Source organism: Phalacrocorax aristotelis, chromosome 5 (assembly GCF_949628215.1).
Source record: "Phalacrocorax aristotelis chromosome 5, bGulAri2.1, whole genome shotgun sequence".
NCBI lineage: Eukaryota > Metazoa > Chordata > Aves > Suliformes > Phalacrocoracidae > Phalacrocorax > Phalacrocorax aristotelis.
The window spans coordinates 49,146,334-49,168,077 of NC_134280.1; the positions used below are offsets into that span (position 1 = coordinate 49,146,334).

General features: G+C 39.4%; 1 protein-coding gene across 2 annotated transcripts in view; it reads right to left on the reverse strand.

Annotated features, from left to right (window-relative positions):
* Positions 1–221: 221 nt before the first annotated feature.
* The window catches only part of LDLRAD3 (low density lipoprotein receptor class A domain containing 3), a 119,460-nt gene continuing 97,937 nt past the window's right edge, over positions 222–21,744 (reverse strand). For both annotated transcript variants that reach the window (XM_075094343.1, XM_075094341.1), the window contains exons 5-6: positions 3,778–4,123; positions 222–2,065 (exon numbers count right to left, since the gene is read on the reverse strand). In XM_075094343.1, the coding sequence (XP_074950444.1) occupies positions 1,804–2,065; positions 3,778–4,123 (608 nt within the window). In that variant the 3' untranslated portion in view covers positions 222–1,803. The remainder of the gene's footprint in view (positions 2,066–3,777; positions 4,124–21,744) is intronic.

The window sequence follows — 21,744 nt, forward strand, 5'->3', positions numbered from 1 at the left end:
AAAAAACAAAAACAAACAAAAAAAACCACCACCACCCAAACAAACAAACAAAAACCAACCAACCAAAAGCAAAAAAGAATTCAGGTGGATGTGTGGGAACTGAGACTGAACCTGACTCGTTCCCCTACCTACATAAACTCAAAAATTCTTGGGTTCTGAGCATATAACCTTTGGACAAAAGAAGTTACCTTAGAAAGATGGGGAGGAAGAAAGCAGAAGGTGTGGGCAGTCAGCTTCCTTTATTTCCATTAAACAGCAAAGACTGTGCAATGTCACTGTTCATTACACAGAAGGAATGGGAAATGTGCCTGATAGACAAATATAAATAATTTTTCAAGGTTAATTTCCCTCTGGACAAGAGGAAGACACTGCACTGTTTTCTGTATACTGAGCACAAGTGCAGCACTACAGTGTCATTTAAATTCACATATTACCTTCCCTTTAGCCACTCTAAATACCTCTACCTCTGAGATGCGATTCAACACTGTGCACTGAAAGAGTGAGCACTCTTCACAGGACACCATTCCAAGAGTTAGGACAAAACAGACACATATAATTCTGTTTTTCTTAGAAGCTAGAATTTCAACCAAATGAACACAAATAACGGCAAGCTCCATAAAAAAACCAATGACAATATTATAAGTGAAACTTTGACATTTTAGAGTTCTACTGGTGCAGTAGAACTAAACCTATACAATATACTACTAACAGAGATACACATAGTATTAAATGTGTATCCACACATGTACATATACACACAGTAGACAGGGCCGATAAGCCCAACACCTTTGACTACATGACCTGCTTTCAGTTATTCTACAAATATAACAAACTAGTTATTCACACTAAAGCTTTCCGTGCTGGGTGTTTGCCTCAGGCTGGTTTTGATGTTCAAGGTTTAGCTGAAACAGTTTGGGTTTTTTTTTGTTGTTTTGTTGTTTTGTTGTGTTTTGGGTTTTTTTTGTTTGTTTGTTTGGTTGGTTTTTTTCCCCAAGAAAGAATGCATGGAGTAATGTTGCTTTGTCACGTTTGAAAAGAAGTCTTGCACTGGTTTGCTGAGAAGCTTCATTGCCTCTGTGCTCAGCCTTGAAGTTTGACAGATAAGCCAGCCTTTGTGGTGTTCCTGAGAAAACCCATGCAAATTTGGCCTAGATATTAGCATCTGGGGAAAAAAACCTTGTTTGCTCAGTTAGAAAGTTGTTGCATCCTCACAAGCTTAGACTTTGAAAATTACATTCACAGTGAGAATGTTCCAGGCCATGAAGAAAAGGGTCAAGTAGGACATTTTCTGCAATTTGAGCTCTGCCAGTGGGCTAGCCTTGGGCACCAGACCTCTAAGCAGAGAAAGTGCCTCTCATGTGCTTCAGTGACCACCAGCTGGCACCAGGCAGTAAGAAGAAACAGCTCACATGTCAACAGGACAGGAGGCACTTTGAAAACAAGAGTCCGTCTGGCACGGTTTGTGTGCAACATTTGTAAATATATACATTAATATATATACACATTAATATACAGTAAATAGTCCAAGAAATACATCACATCAGTTCTTTGACACAGCACTGATGTTTCTCTTACTAGTCTGAACCGGAACTTGCTTGCAGATATATTGTGGAGAGCTGATGCAACTCTAGGTTTAGCGCTCTCAGCTCTGTCTTTGATAAGCCCAAATATTAACTTAGTGTGTATTCAAATCAAGTTATCATTCAGGCACATGTCCCCGTGAAACCTATTAGCCACAGCAGATTAACCCATACAGACTTGAAAAAGTAAACGCCTTCCTGCCCATCCCAAATACTGGAGCAGTTACACTTCTCTTTCAGCAGTGTGGTTGACCAGAGAATCGCTTTGATCTGCTGTCCTCTCAAGAAGAGTTCTGTGGCCATCCATGCTGTCACGGATGTCTCTTGTCCAACTGCTGGGTGTGCCCAGACGGCTTCCTGCCATGGGGGTGTCTGTGCTCACCAAGCTTCCTGTCCGAGATCGGTAAGGAGGAAGATCTGGCTGATTAGGGGATTCCGATTCAGAACAATAAGGTGGTGGAGGAAGGTCAAACCAAGGTGGTCTGCTGTAAGGTACACAACATAGTAAGAGGTTACCAAAAACGGTAGTACAGAAGAAAGCACGTGGTTTCCCAATTATAAAAATAACAAGCAGTATTTTACTTTATTAGTAGCTTTTTTTGTTATTTTACTTTTTTTAAAAATTTACTTTATTAGTAACTTTTCCAGGATGACACCTATTAGGAGATCTCAGACCGACCTGCCTACATTATTCAGGTCATTCCAAAACACCCACACCACCACTAGGTACCAAGGTTTCTGATCAAGGTGCAACATAGCTAATTACATACTGCTTAACACTCTACATTCTGATTTTCATGGGTATGCACTTCCAACAAATCTCAGCTTGCCCTCAGACAGCCATTTTTCCTGTATAACATTTACACAACCTGAGAAAGTGCTTTACGAGAAATAAGGTAAGTAGTGGATTTACGCCTATAGATAATGATGTGAACACAAGAAAGCTCCGAGGAAACATCCATCAAGTGACAGAGATTAATGGCTTATAGCCCACAAATAAAAAACAAACTGAATTTTTCACATGACAAACTGCTTTTGGTGTCGTGATATCACATGCAGAGCAACTGCTAAGTAGGCAGAGACAAGATGAGTACTGGATTCAGGAAAACTGCTTTTTCATTCTGAGAGTAAACAAGTAAAGGGACTGAAGGGTTTAGCAGATTGATATAGGTCTTGGGAGCAATTAGCTCTGAAATTGCTGATGGTTTGTATCAGCACAGGTGAGAAGTGATTACAACCTGGACAGCTGCTCATTTTGTTATCCTTACTAATGAAAAGATATCATTATTATGAATGTTAACATTAAGACAAGGGACCTACTGCCAAATGCAGCAGAGAACAGGAATGTAAATGATTATACTATCATTCTTAGTTCCCAGAGTTTGTAATAAAAAATACCAACAGGATGACACTGAACAATTGGGATCACTAAAGTTCATACCATGCCTTTTCACGTACAGAGGATGCAGTCTAGGGGTTTTGTTTGGAAAGACTTTACAGACAGAGGTTAAAACGAAGGTTAATTATCTACAAATAAAACCAGTGTCATAACTACAAAAACATCATAACCCAAACCAGACCCACCCACAAAACTTCAAAGCACTTTCAGCTATTTAAAATGAGAACAGTGCTCTCCATTTCAGAGTCCTGTCCTTTTCTTCTGTTGGTAAAGGGCAAGTTGTGCAGAGCAGAGGAACTGTACAATTTCTTTATGCAAGAATTGAAGACCTCTTACCTTTATATACTTACCACATATGACCAGAGTAAATTTTTTTTTTTTTTTTTATACATAGTATGACCTATAGCCTAGCTGTTTTTTGGTAAAACTTCAAATTCAGTTTTCATGTTTTGATTCCATACTGGCACAGGATATCACTACTAGACAAGTGATACTTTTCTTTGCATTCTCTTGCTATCCTCAAAATCTTTACTATCAACCGCACATGCTAAGAGGGCATGACTTAAGTTTACCTTAAAACCCTTTAATACCAGTAACAGTAAGGGGAACTGTGGAATTTTTCATATGCAGGAGAAGCTCAAATTTGACAAAATTTGGCCCTATGTGTGTGACAATTGCAATGCTGTGCTTCTGTCAAAAGCAGTAATCAGGGTAAATGGGAAGCAGAAGCATAGATTAACAGGGCTGCAAACAATAATGTGAAACTATGGTGAGCACAGCATTAGCTGCTGTACATACCTTTGGTCGAGCACAGCCTCTGAATAGGATGGTGGAGAGTCCATGTCCACTGGCCTGTGGTATGCCTGGTTAGACATGTACTGGATCCCATTGTTGACGTTGTAGGTGACGCTGCAGTGGTGCGGGTGATCAAGGACCACCAGCCGGGACAGCAAGACAGGGTGCTGCAGTCGATGCACTGGCAGGGTCATGAGATTGTTGCGTTTCCGTTGGTGATGCAGGACTAAGGCAAGAAAGGCCACCACAAGCACAAAAATGACAGAGCTACCAATGATAGCATAGGTAATACTAGGGTAGTAAAGTAGCTGATTTTCTGAGGTCACATAATCTTGGCCGCTGCCTGCCTCTGCAAGACAAAAGGAAAAGGAAGCCTGAGATTTCTTTCAGCATAAAACTGCTCTTAACCTATGCTGTCTTTTCTGCTAACTCACTGTGTGACAAAAGCAGGGTTTCCCTTTTTCTCTGAGTTGTGGAAAATTAGCTTATTAAAAGCATATGCATACAAATCAGAGATTGGCTGACTATGACTCAGTCCATCCTCACCCACAAAAATTGCCAGCAGATAAACTACTACGGAGACACAAACTGAGAAAGAGTAAATTACACACCATAGTAGGAAGCACGTACACTGTCACGGGAGTAACTCCCCCATCCCTACCTATCTGTCATAACTTTTTGTTTCCAGAGGTGAGATACCCAATTCTGAGGTATAAGCACAGCACCTCAGCTGTACTTGGCAAAGCACACTAGAATCAGAGATGTAAAAGGCTTGATCTTTACTTTTAACAATAACTGGCAGTGCAAAGTTTACCAAAAAAAGACAGCAAGTACGTCCTGTGCTCCACAGATATAACAGTCCAAAATAAGTATGGGAGAAAATACAGACAGCTGCTCAGTTAAGGGCGGTTATTGGGATGTTTGCGATCAGAAGACGACCTGCTGAAAAAAATTCTAAAGAAGAAAGGGTGTTGGAACAGAAAAACCAGCAATGTAAGCCTGGTAGATGTGATACCAGTAAGAGACGTGAAAGAAGAGTGTAGTGAAAGAATTGATTGGTAAAACAAAAACAAAACCCACAAACCAGATGAAAAACCCAGGTTAGGAAAGAACAAGATGAGGAAAAGAAAAACATCGGCTGCGCTGAGGCCATGAAAGATCACACAAGTGAGCTTCAGTTTGAGATGGAAAAGGTGAAGGGAATGGTTGGAAACAGTAACTGAGTGGCAGGGAGCAGGAGCAGAAGCACAACTCTAAACAGCAGTATTAGAGAGATGAGAAGAAGGGACGAGAAGACTTGATCATAAGAAGTACTTCACATAGCATATACTATGTCTTTTATTTGCAGGAGGCACTGAGGAATTTACAAAGTTACCAAGACTTGCAAGAGAAGTTACAGCTGGATTTGTTCAGAGTCATGACAGAGCAGGAATTGCTGCCTGGGCTCTGGGCCCAGAGAAGCAAAAAGGTAACAGAATAATGACTTTGGACAACATCTGAATAGATCTTGAACTGCATGCAAATCTTATGAGAAAACACTATAAGAGGCAACACAACACAAAGGAGGAAAGAGGTTCAGGAAGCAAAATGGCATAAACACGCTGGTGTGACTGCCACACTTGAGGCCAGCGCCAGCACCACAGAACTGCGTTCCCCCAATTCCATTTCAGCCCCCTCTTCACAAGTTCATACAGCCTTTGAGTACTATTCTCTTTTTTTGGGGGAAAACTTCTATTTCTGTGCATGCTGTAACTCCTTATAACCTCAACAAGAAAAAGACATTAATCTGCCTCAAGAAAAAATAAGAGGCTGAGTAAAAAACAAACAAAACAAACTGAACTCCTTGACCTCCAACATCCCCACAATTACAAGAGGACTATCCATCCAAATTCTTCATTTCTTACTGCAGAAGGCTGAGACAGTAAATCTTAACATGCCATTTTCCTTTCTTTTGCCTATCAACTAAAACTGCTTTTTGGTCACTCAAAATTACAACTGAGCCACTTACACATTTCTCTAGCAACAAAATAATGAAATATATACCAACTGTGTCTGGCATAATAGAAGAGCTTTCCTCAAGCACCCATTGTTCTGCACCAAGACGCTTTGGGTATTTCCCTCAAAATGTGATTTTGGTAGTTCACTTCCATGGTTAAACATTAAATCACACTTTTCAGCACCACTGAAAGTAACTTATGCATTAGTTATGTAAGATAATACAACATAAAATGACTAATCTCTTAAACATCTCCATTTTCAATCATAGATATTTTAGAAAGAAGGGATGGGAGAGAAAGACTGTACCACAACTGAGAGAACATGATTATTGGTCCTGCTACCAACTAAGAAAACTATGACTCTTAAATAGATCCATTTTACTGATGATGCCACTACAACTGCAGACCAGAGCTTTGCAGGCCAGCTGCAAGCCACACAAATTTATTGACACCTAGTGTCACACCTCAGTGAGGAACCTTACTAAATTTATTTCCCTGTGCAACTGTGCTGGAGAGAAAGTAGAAATCACTGTTACACTCGACACTAGGTCTCTGGCTCACTCAAAGTGAACAAAGTCTGCATGAAGAATGTAACCCAAAGCAGAAGGGAGGAAAGGAATTTACATGCATTAGTAATTTTAATTACAGCCATAATATATTGCTGTGGCTTCTTGAATACACTCCCTAAATTCACCAGTTGAGAAATTAATTCATGTCACATATCACAGACAAGGGCCAGCATTAGGAGTATAGTGACAAGCAGATCATTTTTATGCAAACATCAACAAGTTTATTTGCAATGAATGATGCATGGATGAATACCACCACCTGCAATTCTTCAGTGCAAGGAAGGTAAATATATTATGACATCCAAGTAAAATACCAAAGACTTTCATTCAACTTGGCTCACTGGTTACAGAGCACCGACATAAGACTGAGAACAGAATGCCTTTGCAGACCTAATGAGTCCTAATTAGTTACCATGGGATTGTTCTGCAGCAGCACAGTCCTTTCTCTTTATAATCTCCATCTTATTAAAAGGGAAGAAAAATAAGAGAAGTCAATTATATGTGAACTTCTTTTCAAAACTTCTAAGGTTATCCATCTGTTTAGGACAGCATCTTCTAAGTCCTGCATGAAAAGCCTCCATAAATCCAAACCGATTAACCAGATTGCTAAAAAAAAATAATACTTTGTCAAAAGTCAGATGGGATCTGATGACCAGCTCTAGGACAGTCTGAAACAAATAATCTATTTTATCAGGTTTTATGATCCTTTTCACAAAACAGCCACCACATATCTTCCAGAGAGTTTGGGTAAATTTGCAGTTAACATGCTGTTTTGGAGCTCTGGGATTACTGTGGCTAATGAAACATTGTTTACCAGTAACTCTCTACTCCTTTTCAGGTGTTTAGATCTATTGCTTGTATTCCAATTTCGTTCACCATAACTCTGAGAACAAGAGCAATCTAAGGTTATGCTTACACTAGGGACTACGGGTCCAGGTAGACATCTCTGAACCAGAAGTATAGCTGTGAAGGCACTGTTTTGAACAGTGCTATCTGGTACAGCCTTCGAACCAGCCAACTTGGCAATATTGCTTTTGGGATCTGAATTAGCATCTCCATCAGTTTGGCTAGTTCTAGCCTGCATGTCTCTAAAATGGAGCTGCGCTGAGGAGTACAGATATATCCTGTGAAGAGGGAAGACTCTGGTTTACCTGTTAAGTGCACTTTCTTGTGCCCTGGGTAGTGCTGAGTAGTTTGCATGGAGACACTCTCACTCCCCATGCAAAGACTCCAGCTCCCTAAACACACACAGTCTTTATACCTTTGCAGGAACAGACAGAGTGCACCAATCTCTGAGGCGGAGTTCTGGCCAGGAAGATTCAGCTATCATCAAAACAAAGTCTTCTTCCACCACCATAACAACCTTATTCTTGCCTTATAGGTGGATTTTCTGGGCCAAGGTGACACTATCTTAAGGTCCTTTTGCAAAACACACATGAGAAGTCCAGTGGTATTTTGCTTCTGCTGCGGTGTAGCTTAAACCACGAAAGCCCAACCTGCATCTAACCTCTCTTTTCCAGCAAAGTCAGTAAATCCAAACCTGCAAAAGATGAAAGCCTTTGCTGAGCCTATCAGCACTGCTTGGCTTGTAGCCACAGAGAGAGCACTTTCCATTCAAGGAAAAGAAGTGAACTGCCCTTTATGGTCCTCCAAAGAATGCTCTGGCAAGGAAACTGCTCTATAGCACAGCTAAAACAAAAGTAGCAGAATTATAAGACAGTTTTGCATATGAGAGGCTTTTATATCGAGCTTTTTCTTTGTCTTACCATGTATCTGATCATGTTGAAATTAATAACATCTTAGTGATTCCTTGGCAACATTCTGGGTTTTTTTGTAGAGCCAGGTGAGTATACAGAGCTGTGGAAGGGAATGACAGGTACCTAGCTGGGACTGCCTGATGAATCCCTATCCATTTTGTACACATTGTAATAGGGAGAAGGTGAAATATAAGAACACCTTAAAAATCTTAGCTGGACATGCACAACTACTTTAGAAAGAAAAAGCCACGACTCTTCCATTCTGCTCTAGCAACTTTCAGAAAATGTTTATACATCACAGACGTCATTGAACTGAATTTCTTGATAATTCTGACATTTTCTCCCAGAATTAGTAGATATTATCCAGGCAGGTTTAATAAGTTCTGTCTGCTCTGTTAAATGCAAATTCACAAGAAAGGTGAGTGGGCAAGCTAATTTAGCTTAAATTCATGGAGTATTTATTCTTTTGTGCCTTTTTTTTTCCCCTTTAAGAAGATCTATGTGTTTTAATCATGCCACATATAAACAGTTTATCAATGCCACTTACGCCTATTAAACCTTATTATCTGGGAAATGCTGAATTCGCAGATTAGAGATTTTTGGAGTGTAAAGAGCTTTGTGAATAATTTAGGAAAATACTGATAAAGGAAACATAACGGGTTGTGCTCAGAGGGCTATCTTATTGACTATGAACAAATTTGCTGTCTCAAAGGTTTTAAAAAAGATCTGAGAGTAACTGCATTAAGTCAGCCAGACACAGGGATGAGGGGCTATTATTTTATCTTTCACAATCCTCTGCTCAAGCCTGGCTTTTCATAGTTCATCAGAGAAAAGCTTTTGAAATACATAATCTGAGCAGACATCTGTAGCCTTAATGAGCACGAGTCACGGTCCATCTCCAACAAAGACGCTACTGTAACAACACATTTAAATTCCAGCTGGTTAAAGAGCAGAGCTGCAGCTTGGAAGGTTAAAGACGACAAAAATCAAATACAGACAGGCAGAGCATCTGCACACTATTTACTTTTTGTGATAGAAGCTCCTGTGGCATCTAGCTAAGTCTCAAAAAGCTCTTAAATTTCTCATCCTTGAGCATTTTATGCCCCACTAAAACAAGTCTTATGTAGATTTTTTGCACTGGACTTTCAGTATAGTCTTTACTCTAGAGATGTCTTTTCTAAACCACTTAGCTTTTTTCCCTACTGCCCTTTTCCAAGCTGCAAACACAACCTAGCCCAGACAGCACAGCACCTTGACTTCATGGAGTTTCATCTCAGTTACCATTTGTTCCCCTCCCCAGGCAGCTTCATATTCCCCATAGACACTCAAGACAAGGATCTGTTTTCAACTGCATTCAAAATGTGTTTCTGCCCTGCTTTGGCTGCCTCCAGTTCAGGCACAGAAGATACATTTGTTAATAGAGGTGTTACACACACTCAACAGACCTTATCCACGGGAATTGGCCAAAGTAATAAGATATGATCACATCTTTGCTTACCAGGTACTTGGTAAATGGATCAGATTTCTTACCAAGCTCCTTTCAGGTACGTCCACAACAGCAATGGCTTCACATCCAGACCACAGTGATCTGCACAGATGTCCTGGCTTGAAATGGCACCAAGTTATCCCATGTTTCAGCCTCTGCTGATCACAAGTGTCTCTAATACCCGCAGACCAGAACCACAGCAGCCAGTACACCCCTTGAGCTAAGAAGCTGGAGCAGAGGGTGGCTCTATTCCCAGCTCCTGAAGTTGCCCATCAGGTAATTTTCTCCACCTCTGCCTGTCTCCCTACCCTGCTATCCCCACCTGAAAACTAGATAATGATGTTCTTGGGCTCTCTGGACATTCTCCCAAGCTCTTCTGTACTGACAAGAACTCTATTTTCCTCAAAAGCATAAGTGTTTCAAATATTAATCAGAAGTCTAAATACCACTGGATGCTCTGTCTTTGCCTATTCTTTCAGACGACTGAAAAGAAGTTCATGACCTTGCCTGCATAAACAGAGTAGGACATCTCAGTATGGAGAACTTGTTATCTATCCATACAATTTTTTAAAATAATTATTGGTATTAAGTGTAGGACCTTGGAGTTCTAGTAATGAAATAGGATTTCACTGTATAATGTACTCTAGAGGCTCTGAGCAAGATGATGGCCATTGTTCCAAAGAATTTAAAGCTAAGCGTAAGAGTTGGAACTATACATTGTTGTAAGTCTTTACAAGTAGCCAGCAAGACACATATAAACCTCAAGATAGTGTTAGTCAGCAGAATTTGCAGCAGGCTCAGCATGTCTCATTCGGTGCCTCAGAATGGGTGAGTTACCTGTGCCTTCCTCCCCAGACTTAAACCCCTCATATCCTGACCACGCATTACAAGAGCAGTGCCTTCAAGTCTTTGCAGCTGCTGAGAGAGCAGCTGAGTCATCAGACTGAAGATAAAAGCCTCACCTCTCACATGCTGCCCTCCTTTTTATCCTCTGCAGGGTAGGATAATTATTCCATGCACTTCACACATCACAGTTTAAACATAGGAGGAAAAAAAAAAAAAAGAAAAAAAGGAAAGCAGCAAACTGAGCAAATAAGTAGAGAACTAAGAAATACTTAGCAGTAGCCATGGCAACTAAAGTTCTAAAATTAACTTGGCAGCAATGTAAAAACCTGCAAAGCCAAAATCTGCCATCAAGCATGGAAACAAAAGGTCCAGACTTGGCAGCTGGATGGAGGCCAAGGAGGAAATTAAAGTGTTACTCAAATGCAATTCAGGATCGCTCTGACATTGATGTAAGCAGCATTTCCTGAACACGATAGCCCAAAAGGCTAGTAGTGTAATTTCATTAATTCACAGTCAGTACAGAAACTATGCCCAGAAGCAGGGGCAAAACATAAAAAGGATGAACTTTCTCTTAATAAAGTCCTCTTCTCTATACAGAGGCGTTCAGTTACTTCTGCTTGTCGTCTTTGAAAATGGAGGGTGTCACCATCAAGGAGACTGGCAGAACTTACCATATTAACCATTCTCATAATATTTTATGACAGGAAGATACCACTCAGCAAGAGCCTGATGCACTGAAAGCTCATGGGGATTCTATTACTATCATCCTCCTCCCAGTCACCAAATTAAACCTGTTCTGCAGAATTAAAATCTCAAATAGCAGCATCACTAAAAGGCTCTTCGGTGGGCCAAGCTTCATTGATCTTGTACCACAGCTTGCTCCTTCCCCCTAATCTCCCAAGAGATATCCCTGTCCACCTTGTTCGTATCACTAACAGTATTTCCCAACTGCAGAAAAAGTCCAGATTTTAGGTCTCTGGTTGCTGTGTAATCCATTGTTTACAATTAAGTAGTAGTATTGTACAGTCTTGAAAGTTATAACAAAATAATCTTTTAATGGAAAAGTTAACAGAACTGTGAAATTCAACCAGCGAGACCCAAGCAGACTCACAGTTAGTCTCCAACATCAGCTTTATCTTCAGTTCTTTAACTAATGGCTTAACAAGTGTATTTTCTACCATAGCATACCCTTGGGAACACTGGCAAATCTAATGTGCAAGTGCACTGTCCTGTCTTCTGCAAAGGTTAATTGGAATAACAGAGCTCTGAGGTAGGTAAGAGCCTGGATGTTGCATCAGCTCCCTGCCAGTGCAGAAGCATGTTCTACCTTAATTAATGTTGAAAGTTCTTCAGCAGTTTCAAGTCAAAAGTATGAAGGACAATAGATTTGTCAAAAGCCATGGGTGGCTTTGCCTTTCCTATTCCAGTCTGACTCTAAGAGTTTAGAATCCAGGGTTCCATGACATGCTCCGCCAACATTCCTTGGAATCATTTAAATATCTAGGAAGAAAAAAAACCAACTCAAACCAAAAAGTAAATTAATTAGAATGAAAATCAGTGGATGAAATGCTTGTGGTTTTATCATCTATCAACCCTGAAACTAAATTACACCATGTTGCAAAAACTGTTACCAGTTTATCTTGAGGGATCTACATGCCTGCAAAAAATGCGTGTTATTTCTATAGCATGTCTGGAAAAAGCTGAATGTGGGATGCTGTACAGGACGCACAGATGAGTTGCATTTTTACAGTGTTTATTCTGGAGGTTGGTAAGAAGAGACACATACTGTTCAGCTAGAATGTGCACATTAAGTTTTTCCTAGATGCCGCATAGTGGTACGGACAGCTGGTGCGTAAGAAGGACAATAAGGCTTGAAGAGATACAGTGCAGGTTTTATGGAGCCTGCAGAGTCAGCTCTACTTGGCAAGAAATACTGCTTAAGTGTGATTTAGACATACTGAAAAGTAAGTTTTTAATCAGCTTTTAAGTTTAGTCATTTAAGGACTGTATTTTAATGGCTGTGCTTTTTAAAAGTGCTAGTACAAAGTCCATGCCCTGTCTTATACATTACTATTATCAATCCTATTTATTCTTAGAATTGTGATGAGGAAGAGATCTTGTCAGATACACAATCCACATAGCTTCACTCATTCAAGATAGTGTCCTAATGATTTAGAAACCATTAGCAGGTTGTGTTCTTGAGCAAAAAAAGAATCAAAACAAAGCAGAGACAAGACCTGCTAGATGACCTAATCCCTTTCCTAGGATCACATTTTACATTATCCATCCATATCTACCCAATGCCCCTTCACTGACTGCTTCTAGGATGCAACAGAGGAAACAGGTGGCAAATCCATTCCAGTAAGAGCCCTGCAGGCTGCCTGGCTTCCTCTAGGAAGCAAAAGCAGACAGGAGAGGAAAGCAAGACCATTGTGACTGAGCGAATTTGGGTAGATGCGCAGTGCTTGGTTCCATCAGAGAAAGCACCTGTGTGAAGTTACATCAGGAGATGCTTTGCTTCTTAAATTATCCTGACTTTGCCTTACAGTTGTCTGGCGTACAAACTAATGTTTCCTTCCAGCTACAAGCTCTGTAAACTCAGTGTAAAGAGCAAGAAAGCCTTGCCAAACAGTGGCCTCAGTAGCTTCACTATGTTCAGGTTACACTTTCAGGAAGGTCTTAAGAAACATCATACTTGGTGGTAAATCAAACTCTAAATCTTTAATATTATAAAAAGGAAAGAAATAAAGCATAAAACAGAACAGCAAAGATGACAACAATTGGTTGTGAAAGTAGCTATTTCATAGCCCTGTTTTGCCTTCCTTTTCACAAGAGACAGGCTATCTAGTGCCAGAGAAAGAGAGAGGGAAGGAAAAACAGGGAAGCAAGCAAAGAGGAGAAAACAAACAAAAAAAGAAGCAAGTGAAGTAAAGGGGAAAAAAGGAAAAAAGCTGCATTTGAAAGCTAGTGCACACAAATGGGACACCAGTGAGCATCCTGAAGACATTAACACCAGTAAGAAGATAAACTTGTGCTTTTCATCCTCTTGCTAAAAATCTCACTTGATCAGAAAATACAACACTGAAAACAGGGAATACAAAGGAACCATTCAAAGGATGTGGCTGCCAGTGGTTCATTACAAAATGGAAAGTTTTTCAGGAGGGCCCAAGGGCTCTGCTCTGAATCTGATACTATTCAATAGCTACCTGAATGACAAAGTAGGGAGAACATGCTTATTCAGGTTGCTGTTAGGCAACACAAGTACCCTGCTAGGCAAGATTAAAATTCGAAATGATCAGTAAATAGCAGAGACAGTCAGGATCACATGTTGTCAGGTGTCAGCAGAGAATAGGGTGTTAACTGGCAGTGAAGAAAGTAACTCCAACTGTACCCATCCCCAGCAAGGTGTCTGTTGGGGTATTTATTCAGCTCAGGACACCACACTTAAAGAGCAAATATAAATATAAATCAGAACTCGGACAACAACAAGAATTATCAGATGTCTGTAAGACACTAACTACCCAGAAAGGTCATACGAATCAGGGTTGTTTAGGCTGAAGAAAACATTGCAAGGAAGCTTTTCCTATTTTCAAATACAGAAGTTTAAAATGAGAGAGAATCAAAAATATGCCTGCTCTGCCTAATAATATAAACTCAGTGCTTTCAAAAGCTGCAGGAAAGTGTTCCAGATTACTAACATGAGAGATCACAGCTTTATTTCATACATCTAAATGATTAGAGCTGCCGCATTTGTCTGCGAGTGAACAGTAGTAGCACCACATGCCTCCACACCTTTAGATTTCCAGTTACCTGACTGCTCTGATGGTTTTACTGTAGGGACTATTATCCCTTTATGTCCTCAGGAGAGTTTCCCAGAGTTTTTCTGCAGAATATCAACAAGCCTACAAATTTTAAGTAACCACAAGCCAGTTTGGGTCCGACCCACTTACCCGCAAAGGTAAAGCTCCACAGCAACTTATATCAACTTCCCAAGCCAGGTGTGTAACTCTGGTGTCAGATGCAGCTTGCAAAGTGGCAAGGATAATAAAGCACCGGATTAGATCACCTCAGTCTAACAACGGCCTAGACACCTCTTTGGAGGTATCTGGAGACCTCTGATAGTCCTGAATGTATATGCTGGTCTATAGTAAAAACAAAGAAAGAAACAAACAACAAATCCACCCCAAAAAGCCCAAACAAATCCAACCTCCACCACAGCCAAATAACCCAAAGCACCACATAAAACCCAAATTTGGGTTATTTCTCCAAGTGAGCTGACAAACCTGCATTAGTTTCACCAAGCCTGTCTTCAGACAAACAGAAAAAAATACCAAAACCACCCTCTAACAACGAGGATGGATTGCGTCATTTAAAAGAATTTTATCTCACTTGTTGCATAATCCCATCCTACAGCCAAGTTCCACAGAAGTTCATACTTCATTGACAAATCTATAAATTCTACAAGCCTTAGAAGCCAACAATGCATTCATAAAGGAAGAAGGAGCTAATCTCTTTTAATGTGTAGAGGAAACTTGGATGACTTTCCTCTGTGAATGGACTCAGAGTAACATTTCAGACAGTAAATCAAGGTATTACAATTTCTGGGACTTTATCCAGAACCTTCATTCCTCTTTTTGAAATATGCATTATAAAAATTTTAGTCTCACTTCAGCAAGTTTTCATATAAATAAATTAAGCAAAAAATACCTTTAATTACAGAATGAACAAAATTGCTGCACTTGAAAGGTTGTTTATTCAGCACTGACAAACGCAGCCTAATGAATGTACGAGTGCCAGATTTTATTCTCACTGAACATGTAGTCTTGCTTTTTGTTTCCACAGAGACTGTGGAAACATTTATCTTCCCTTTGACCCTGGCTGACTGACTGAACTAGTCATACTGAATTGTGCAATTCTTGATATGAAAAGCATGTGTACAATGCAAGAAAGAAAAATGTATCTTAAAATTTGTATTAAGAGGCAAGAATCATAATTATTAATCACTATGTCAAGATAATTACTGTATGCAAGGACAAATACAGCTATTTTAGCAGCATACTTACAGTTCACATTCTGCATGGAAAGACTGAAGGCAAATAATAATGATTAGTACGCCTAAGCGTAGTTTAAGAGGCATTGAATTAGCTAATGTGTCACATGAAAAAGGCACCTTTACTGACAGAATCTTGGTCTAATGCATAGCAGTGGTAAAGAAGATTAACAGAAAACTGGCTTATCACAGCAAAGGATATTAAACATATTGTTGCACGATTCTACAAAACCCCAATGAAACCACGTTCAAACGTCCTATTGGACAGCATCCTATTTTGGCCAGCTTATTTGAAGACAGACAGAACTAGGTTGGTGAAAGTACAGCATGAGAAACAAAGATGATGAATGGGGAAATGGGGCTTAAGTATATATAGAGAAAAAAGTAGGATTTATTTAGTCTTGAGGAAAGATGATTAAGAAGAGACATGATTGAAATATTTATAATAGCCATGGGTTATATAAATTAAGCTTAGTGACTCATTTTTAGATTGCTGGGCAGACCAGAACTAAAGGCGACAAGAGCAACACGGAATAGATGCAGGACAAATTTAATGATATGCTTCACAGAAAGAAGAGAAAATAGGTGAAATGATGTTTGTGACAATATTTAAACAAAAGCTGGGTGACCGTATAGAATACGTACTGGGGAATAACCACATCATGTGGGAAAAGCTTCTACAGAGCATCTTTTGAATAGCTAAGACATGTTTCCATACACACACACACACACACGAGAATCTGCAGCAATTTTAAAAATAATTCTTAGAACAAAAAAGGTTAAGAGTTTACCTAATTTCAAACAGGAAGAAACAAAAACATTTACTAGAACTCCTTATAGTACAGATGCAAATATCTAACTATGCTATTTCTTTTATTGTACTCTTTCTTCAAGTATTTACAGACAAATTACAGAAGTGTTACAGTAATCCAACAAGATAGGTAAACATATTCCTTACCTAAAAAGCAAGGCTTAAATTAAAAAAATTATTTACCTAAAGTTGCAGGGCTAAAAATTGTCAGCCAGGATCAGAAATGGGAGTTCCCAGCTTTCATCAGCCATACCCTGCTCTCCACACACACTTTAACGGATTATTTACTTTTTCTTTACTAACACAAAGGAGGTAGCTTTATTGCTCTACTCTTAAAGTGCACTTAATTATCCTCCAGCAACTCAGTACTGTCCTCAGCACTCTGTGGTATTTTAACGAGTCATCTACAGTGTCCATACATTCAAGACAGAAATTGATTTAACATGCCTACGTAACAGCTTAAAAACTTGACTGAACACAAATTAGGAAAGAAAATTTTAAAAAGAACAAAATCACACTAGGTTCTAGACTAAGTGGAACATACCAAATATCTAGAAAATATTGAATAAAACCCCGCAAAAAGTGACTTACACTCAACTCTTCAAGAGTCCTTGCTCCCTTTACAAAATATTTTTCTTTAATTTTTCAGCTAAGTTCTGTTTCTATAGTTAAGGATCCCATAAAAGAGACCTCTGGAAGCTAAGGGCTTGACTATGATCTTAGCATCACTGTGTACAACAGTCACTTTTGCCTCGTGCTATTGAAGACCAGGATGGTTCCTCCACCTCATGCTCACCTGTGGAACTCTACATCTTTCTCTTTGAACATTTTAAATACACCGACAACAAAAGGTGTCATTTGCTTTCATCAGGCTTTTCAAGGAAGTTTCAAGAGCTGGAAAATTGGTACATAACTGTTACCTATGACTCATGAAGTGACAGGTGACCTGGGAGACCTCTACATAGAAAAATAGATCCTAAAAAGTAATTTTCACGCTCTGGGGTGTAACTACCCTGGCCTCAGGAGTTTCACAGCAGTGTTGAAGGGATTAAAACAAAGAACAGCCTCTATAAGTAAGCCAGCTAAAAGTTTAATTAAATACAATTGCTTGCTGTGCTTCCCTTCCCCAAACAGCCTCATGCATATTCATCACAGTAATTACAGCAGTAAAAAACTCCACAACTAATTATGCCATGCTTCTCATCTTCTGTATGCCTGGAATTTTTTACATAATTACTACTGAAATTAATTGTAAGTTAGTTAATTTTGCACTTTGTCCTTTCAAGCTTAATTGAAAATTAAAATTTTTCAAACCAAGGCATTCTTGTAAGCATGGTGCTTTTACCTCATCTGGTGCAATACACCAAAACGTTCTTTTAATTGCTTCCAGTAACGTAGCATAGAGTACTAGAAATGTAGTATAGGAGTACCGTAGATTTTATCATTTAAAATAAGAGAGTTGCCCTAATACATATTTACTATATGCTTGCTAGTTGTACAGTCTTCAGAGAATATTCAACCTGCCCACTGCCACTTGGCATCTCATGCAGTACATTAGCATGTCATCCCCTGAGAGACAGGCTACTCCATCAGTGCCACAGTTAGCTTAGATCAAGCTCAAACCTGGAATTGTCTTTGACTGCAATTCTAACATTGTGCCTAACATTTCAAGAGTGACTAATGATTTTGGATGTCCAAGTCTACAATGGATTTTGAAAAAAGTCACAAACACTTCTTCCCTTGAGAGGTGGGGGAAGAAGAAGAATCAAATAGGAAAGCGAAATTTTCACTTGGCCTAGAAAAATAATTGTCTGAAAAATTTTGACTTAGTCTGGAAAAATAATTGCCCAGGAGTACATGCTGTGAATGGCAAACTTTTAAATCAACAGGTCAAAGTCTTTCAAAGCTCTTAAGCAAGCATTTAACAGGGTCTCCTCATTTGCTAGGGTAGTCCAGTTGTACACGCGGTGTTTTATTGATTTGAGATATGCCTTTTATGAAGGGCATTGTACAATGTAAAATATTCCTGTCTACTAAAAAGCATCTGAATTCCATGCTGTGACAGCAGATGCAAGACGCAGAAGCTCTGGATGGGGGCTCCAGCAATTTCCAGAATGCAACTGGTACTCAAACAGGACCAGTAAGATGCCTCAGCAAACCAGAGGACATTTCAGAGTCCCGCGCCACATAGCCCCATGTAAATCAATCAACTATTAATGTTATTTTCATTTAAACCAATGTTCTTAGTATCTTATAATAATGCCAATATTAGTTTTTCATGCATTGAAAACATTCATTACTGCTTAAACCAAAACAACAACAACGAAGTCAACTCATCTCTATTTCAAGCACCTTTTCTAGCTTAACTCTGAAGCTTCAGTCTTGCTGGGTTTAATCAAATTTCAGTTTTTCCATCTGACAAGAAATCCTGCAAATGCCTAATCAGCTAGTAGATTTTCAGAAAGACAAGACAAGTTTGCAAACAGAGCACTTGTTCCTTACTCCTCCACAGCCTCTATAAGCTACTTACCTAACTCAATGCACAAATTTTCTCTTGAAATCTTTCAAGGCTTCACTACAAGAACCAGAGAGAGCGAGCTGCAACAATGCATGGTGGACAGTTTATAGGCTGAATCCTTCAGAAAGCAAGTTCTTCTCAAAAGTGTGGCTTTTACTTAGCAACTGCCCCATGAACAAGACATCAATACACAAAGAGAATAAACCAAGTTTATAAATTCTGCAATTCTGCAAAAATTCCCGTTGCTCCAACAGGGCAAAAGATCTGTCCACAACATAGTTGTCACAAAGATCCACAGCGCAGGCTATCCTGCCAGGAAGTGAATCGTTGCCGCTCACTTTTCTTCCAGTTACCTAGAGCAAAAACTGGTGTCCTCAAAAAGCAAAAGGCTGAAGAGGAACACCTCAGATATGGTACAACGTCAATAAATGAGAGCTTCCAAAAGACTGGTAAAAGCAACTACGTCTGCAATAAGACCAGACCGTTTCAAAATTTTGTTGCAACAAAAATCAGATCCCAGACAATCCCATCACCTGTGTTGGCAACCGCTTATTAGAGCATGTGACAATAGCGGTAAAGGCTTGAGCAATCCAAAGCTGTAAAACAAAGCACAGGGTTAAAGCTATCTTGGACCACATCTACAGTGAGAGACAGAAAAAGACTTTCAGCAAGTCAGGAGGAGGTGTACATCATAATCACCGGAGTAGCTATTACAAGGAAGGTGGAAACTCAATAGCCAAGAGGAATTCCTCATTTCAAAACTCCTGAGTGAAGAGCCAATAGTGAGTTCCCAGGGTGGATAGGCAGTAATTAAAAAGGTAATTAAAAAGAAAAAGCATTGAAAGTTAAGAGCCCAAGAATGCCAAAAAAGCATTTCCAGTAAGTGTTGTAAAGACCTATGATTAGTGATCCCTTACCAGTAAAGCGAATTAATACAGTATTTGTTCTCTCTCAGTAGTCTAAGAGCTGTTGAACCTGTGAGCCACATGTGTATTATTAACTAGGAGGTTCTGAACAAACTAGACTGGTACAATGTCACAAAGCAATGATTTCCGTTTCAAAGATAATTTGCAATTCATTGGCAAAAAATCCCTACTTGTTTACCATGTCCAATTTAGAAAGAGAAGGAAACCATAAATTCAGTTGCATACTTTCATAGACTGACTATAGTTAAATACTTCTAATCACATAAAATTGCAAAGCTTTTTGTAAACAAGTCTAAAATTCTCAGCCAAATACATTTTTTTTTTTCTTCATTCTGCTAATGGCTAGCAATAGTATTACACAGATATATACACAAAAATACAGTGAATGGTTTGGTGTAGAATTCTTCAAGTTTTTATGTACTCTGCGTCTTTCCTCTGATGGAAGTCTTCTATGCTCTTATTCAAAACTTTCTACCCACTAGGAACGTTCCAGGCTAATGCATATTTCCTAAGGATTTCTCCATGCATACCTACGTACTACACTAAGAAACATTTTTAAAACTTAAGGAAAGAAGAAGAAAAATCAGATTATGTCAGTCTTGCAAATGTTGACTGTCATTTATCTCAACTACTTCACCATAATACTTCTGCTTTAATTAAATATCAAATCGGTCAAGTAGGCATGCAGATTTAGTTACTGCTGCAGTTTAAAATGAGCTTGTTTCCCCTTGAAACCGTGAAGGTTAGCAGGATGACCTTAGTCTAATGGAAAATCCTCAGTTTGGCAAGACACCGGACACAGGAATTTGTCCCTTATGACATAGTTTAAATACCAGTCTCAGTAATACAATGCTTACAAAGAATTACTGGTTTAACAAGTTTAATCCAAACGTAGCTAAGGTCTATGGCAGCTGAACATTTGATGGAAATAAATGAACTGGACCGTTATGGGCTATTCATCCTTAATTTTGTCAGTTCAGTAAGAGAGGGCCTGATGTCAGAAGTCACTAAATATCTTCAGGTTTGATGGATATTTTTCTCCTCTGACTCATTATTCTCACTGACCATTTCATTTAGCCACCTTGGTACAGGAGCCAGGGGTCAGGTCACTTCCAGTGAAACAGAGCTCTCATAGTGGATGACAGGTGGAATAGGAAAGGGGAAAGAAAAGAGGAAACCTAGGAAACAACTTTGAGCAGAAGTGAGAATGGAGGTGACTGAGGAACGGAAGAGTCTTATAGGCCACACAGCATCAGTACAAAGTGTTTCCCACCAAACACTGAGAATGAGGATTGTCACCTTGAGCAGAGTCTTTGCAAAGCCTCCTGTTCAAATCAAGGGTTTGGAAGAGACCAAGATCACGCCCAACATGATGACGGTAAATAGTTCTGTTCTCTCCTGAGGTATGTCCAAAAGGGACTTTTAGGCTAGCTGTTGGCAGTCTGAAACCCACCTCACCCATTTCCAGTCCCCTGTGTACACCTTCGTTCTTTTTCTGTACTAAGATTTTGGACCAAGGATCTCAAAAGGCTATGTGTCAGATGGTGACAGTGATTCTGGTTCTGGGCAAAACCCAAGCAATGACAGCAATTACTTGCTTAATGAACTAGCTGTACACAAGCTGTACACAAGCCAAAACTGTTTAGTAGGAAGGAACTGCAGGCATTTGGATTTATTCAAAAAAACGTAAGTATTCAGTGAAAAGCAACCGGCAGCTGAGAAGGTACTTAGTAATGCTGTCCTCTTGCATTTAAAAATTGCAGATGTTCCTGAGTATCTTTATAACCCTTCTCTAATACTCTGTCTAGACAAAAAACTCATAGAATGTATAACATATGACACTTTCTACATCCTCTGTGTGGATTAACCAATAAATCAGGTTTGCAGACACAGAAAAATTGCATCCTTTTGAAAGTGACTTGCCAAATGTCAGTAAAGGAAAGGTTTTCTGTCCTTGGGAATAAAACCACGAGACCATACCCAGGAAAATAATTAAACCAGTATAGAAGT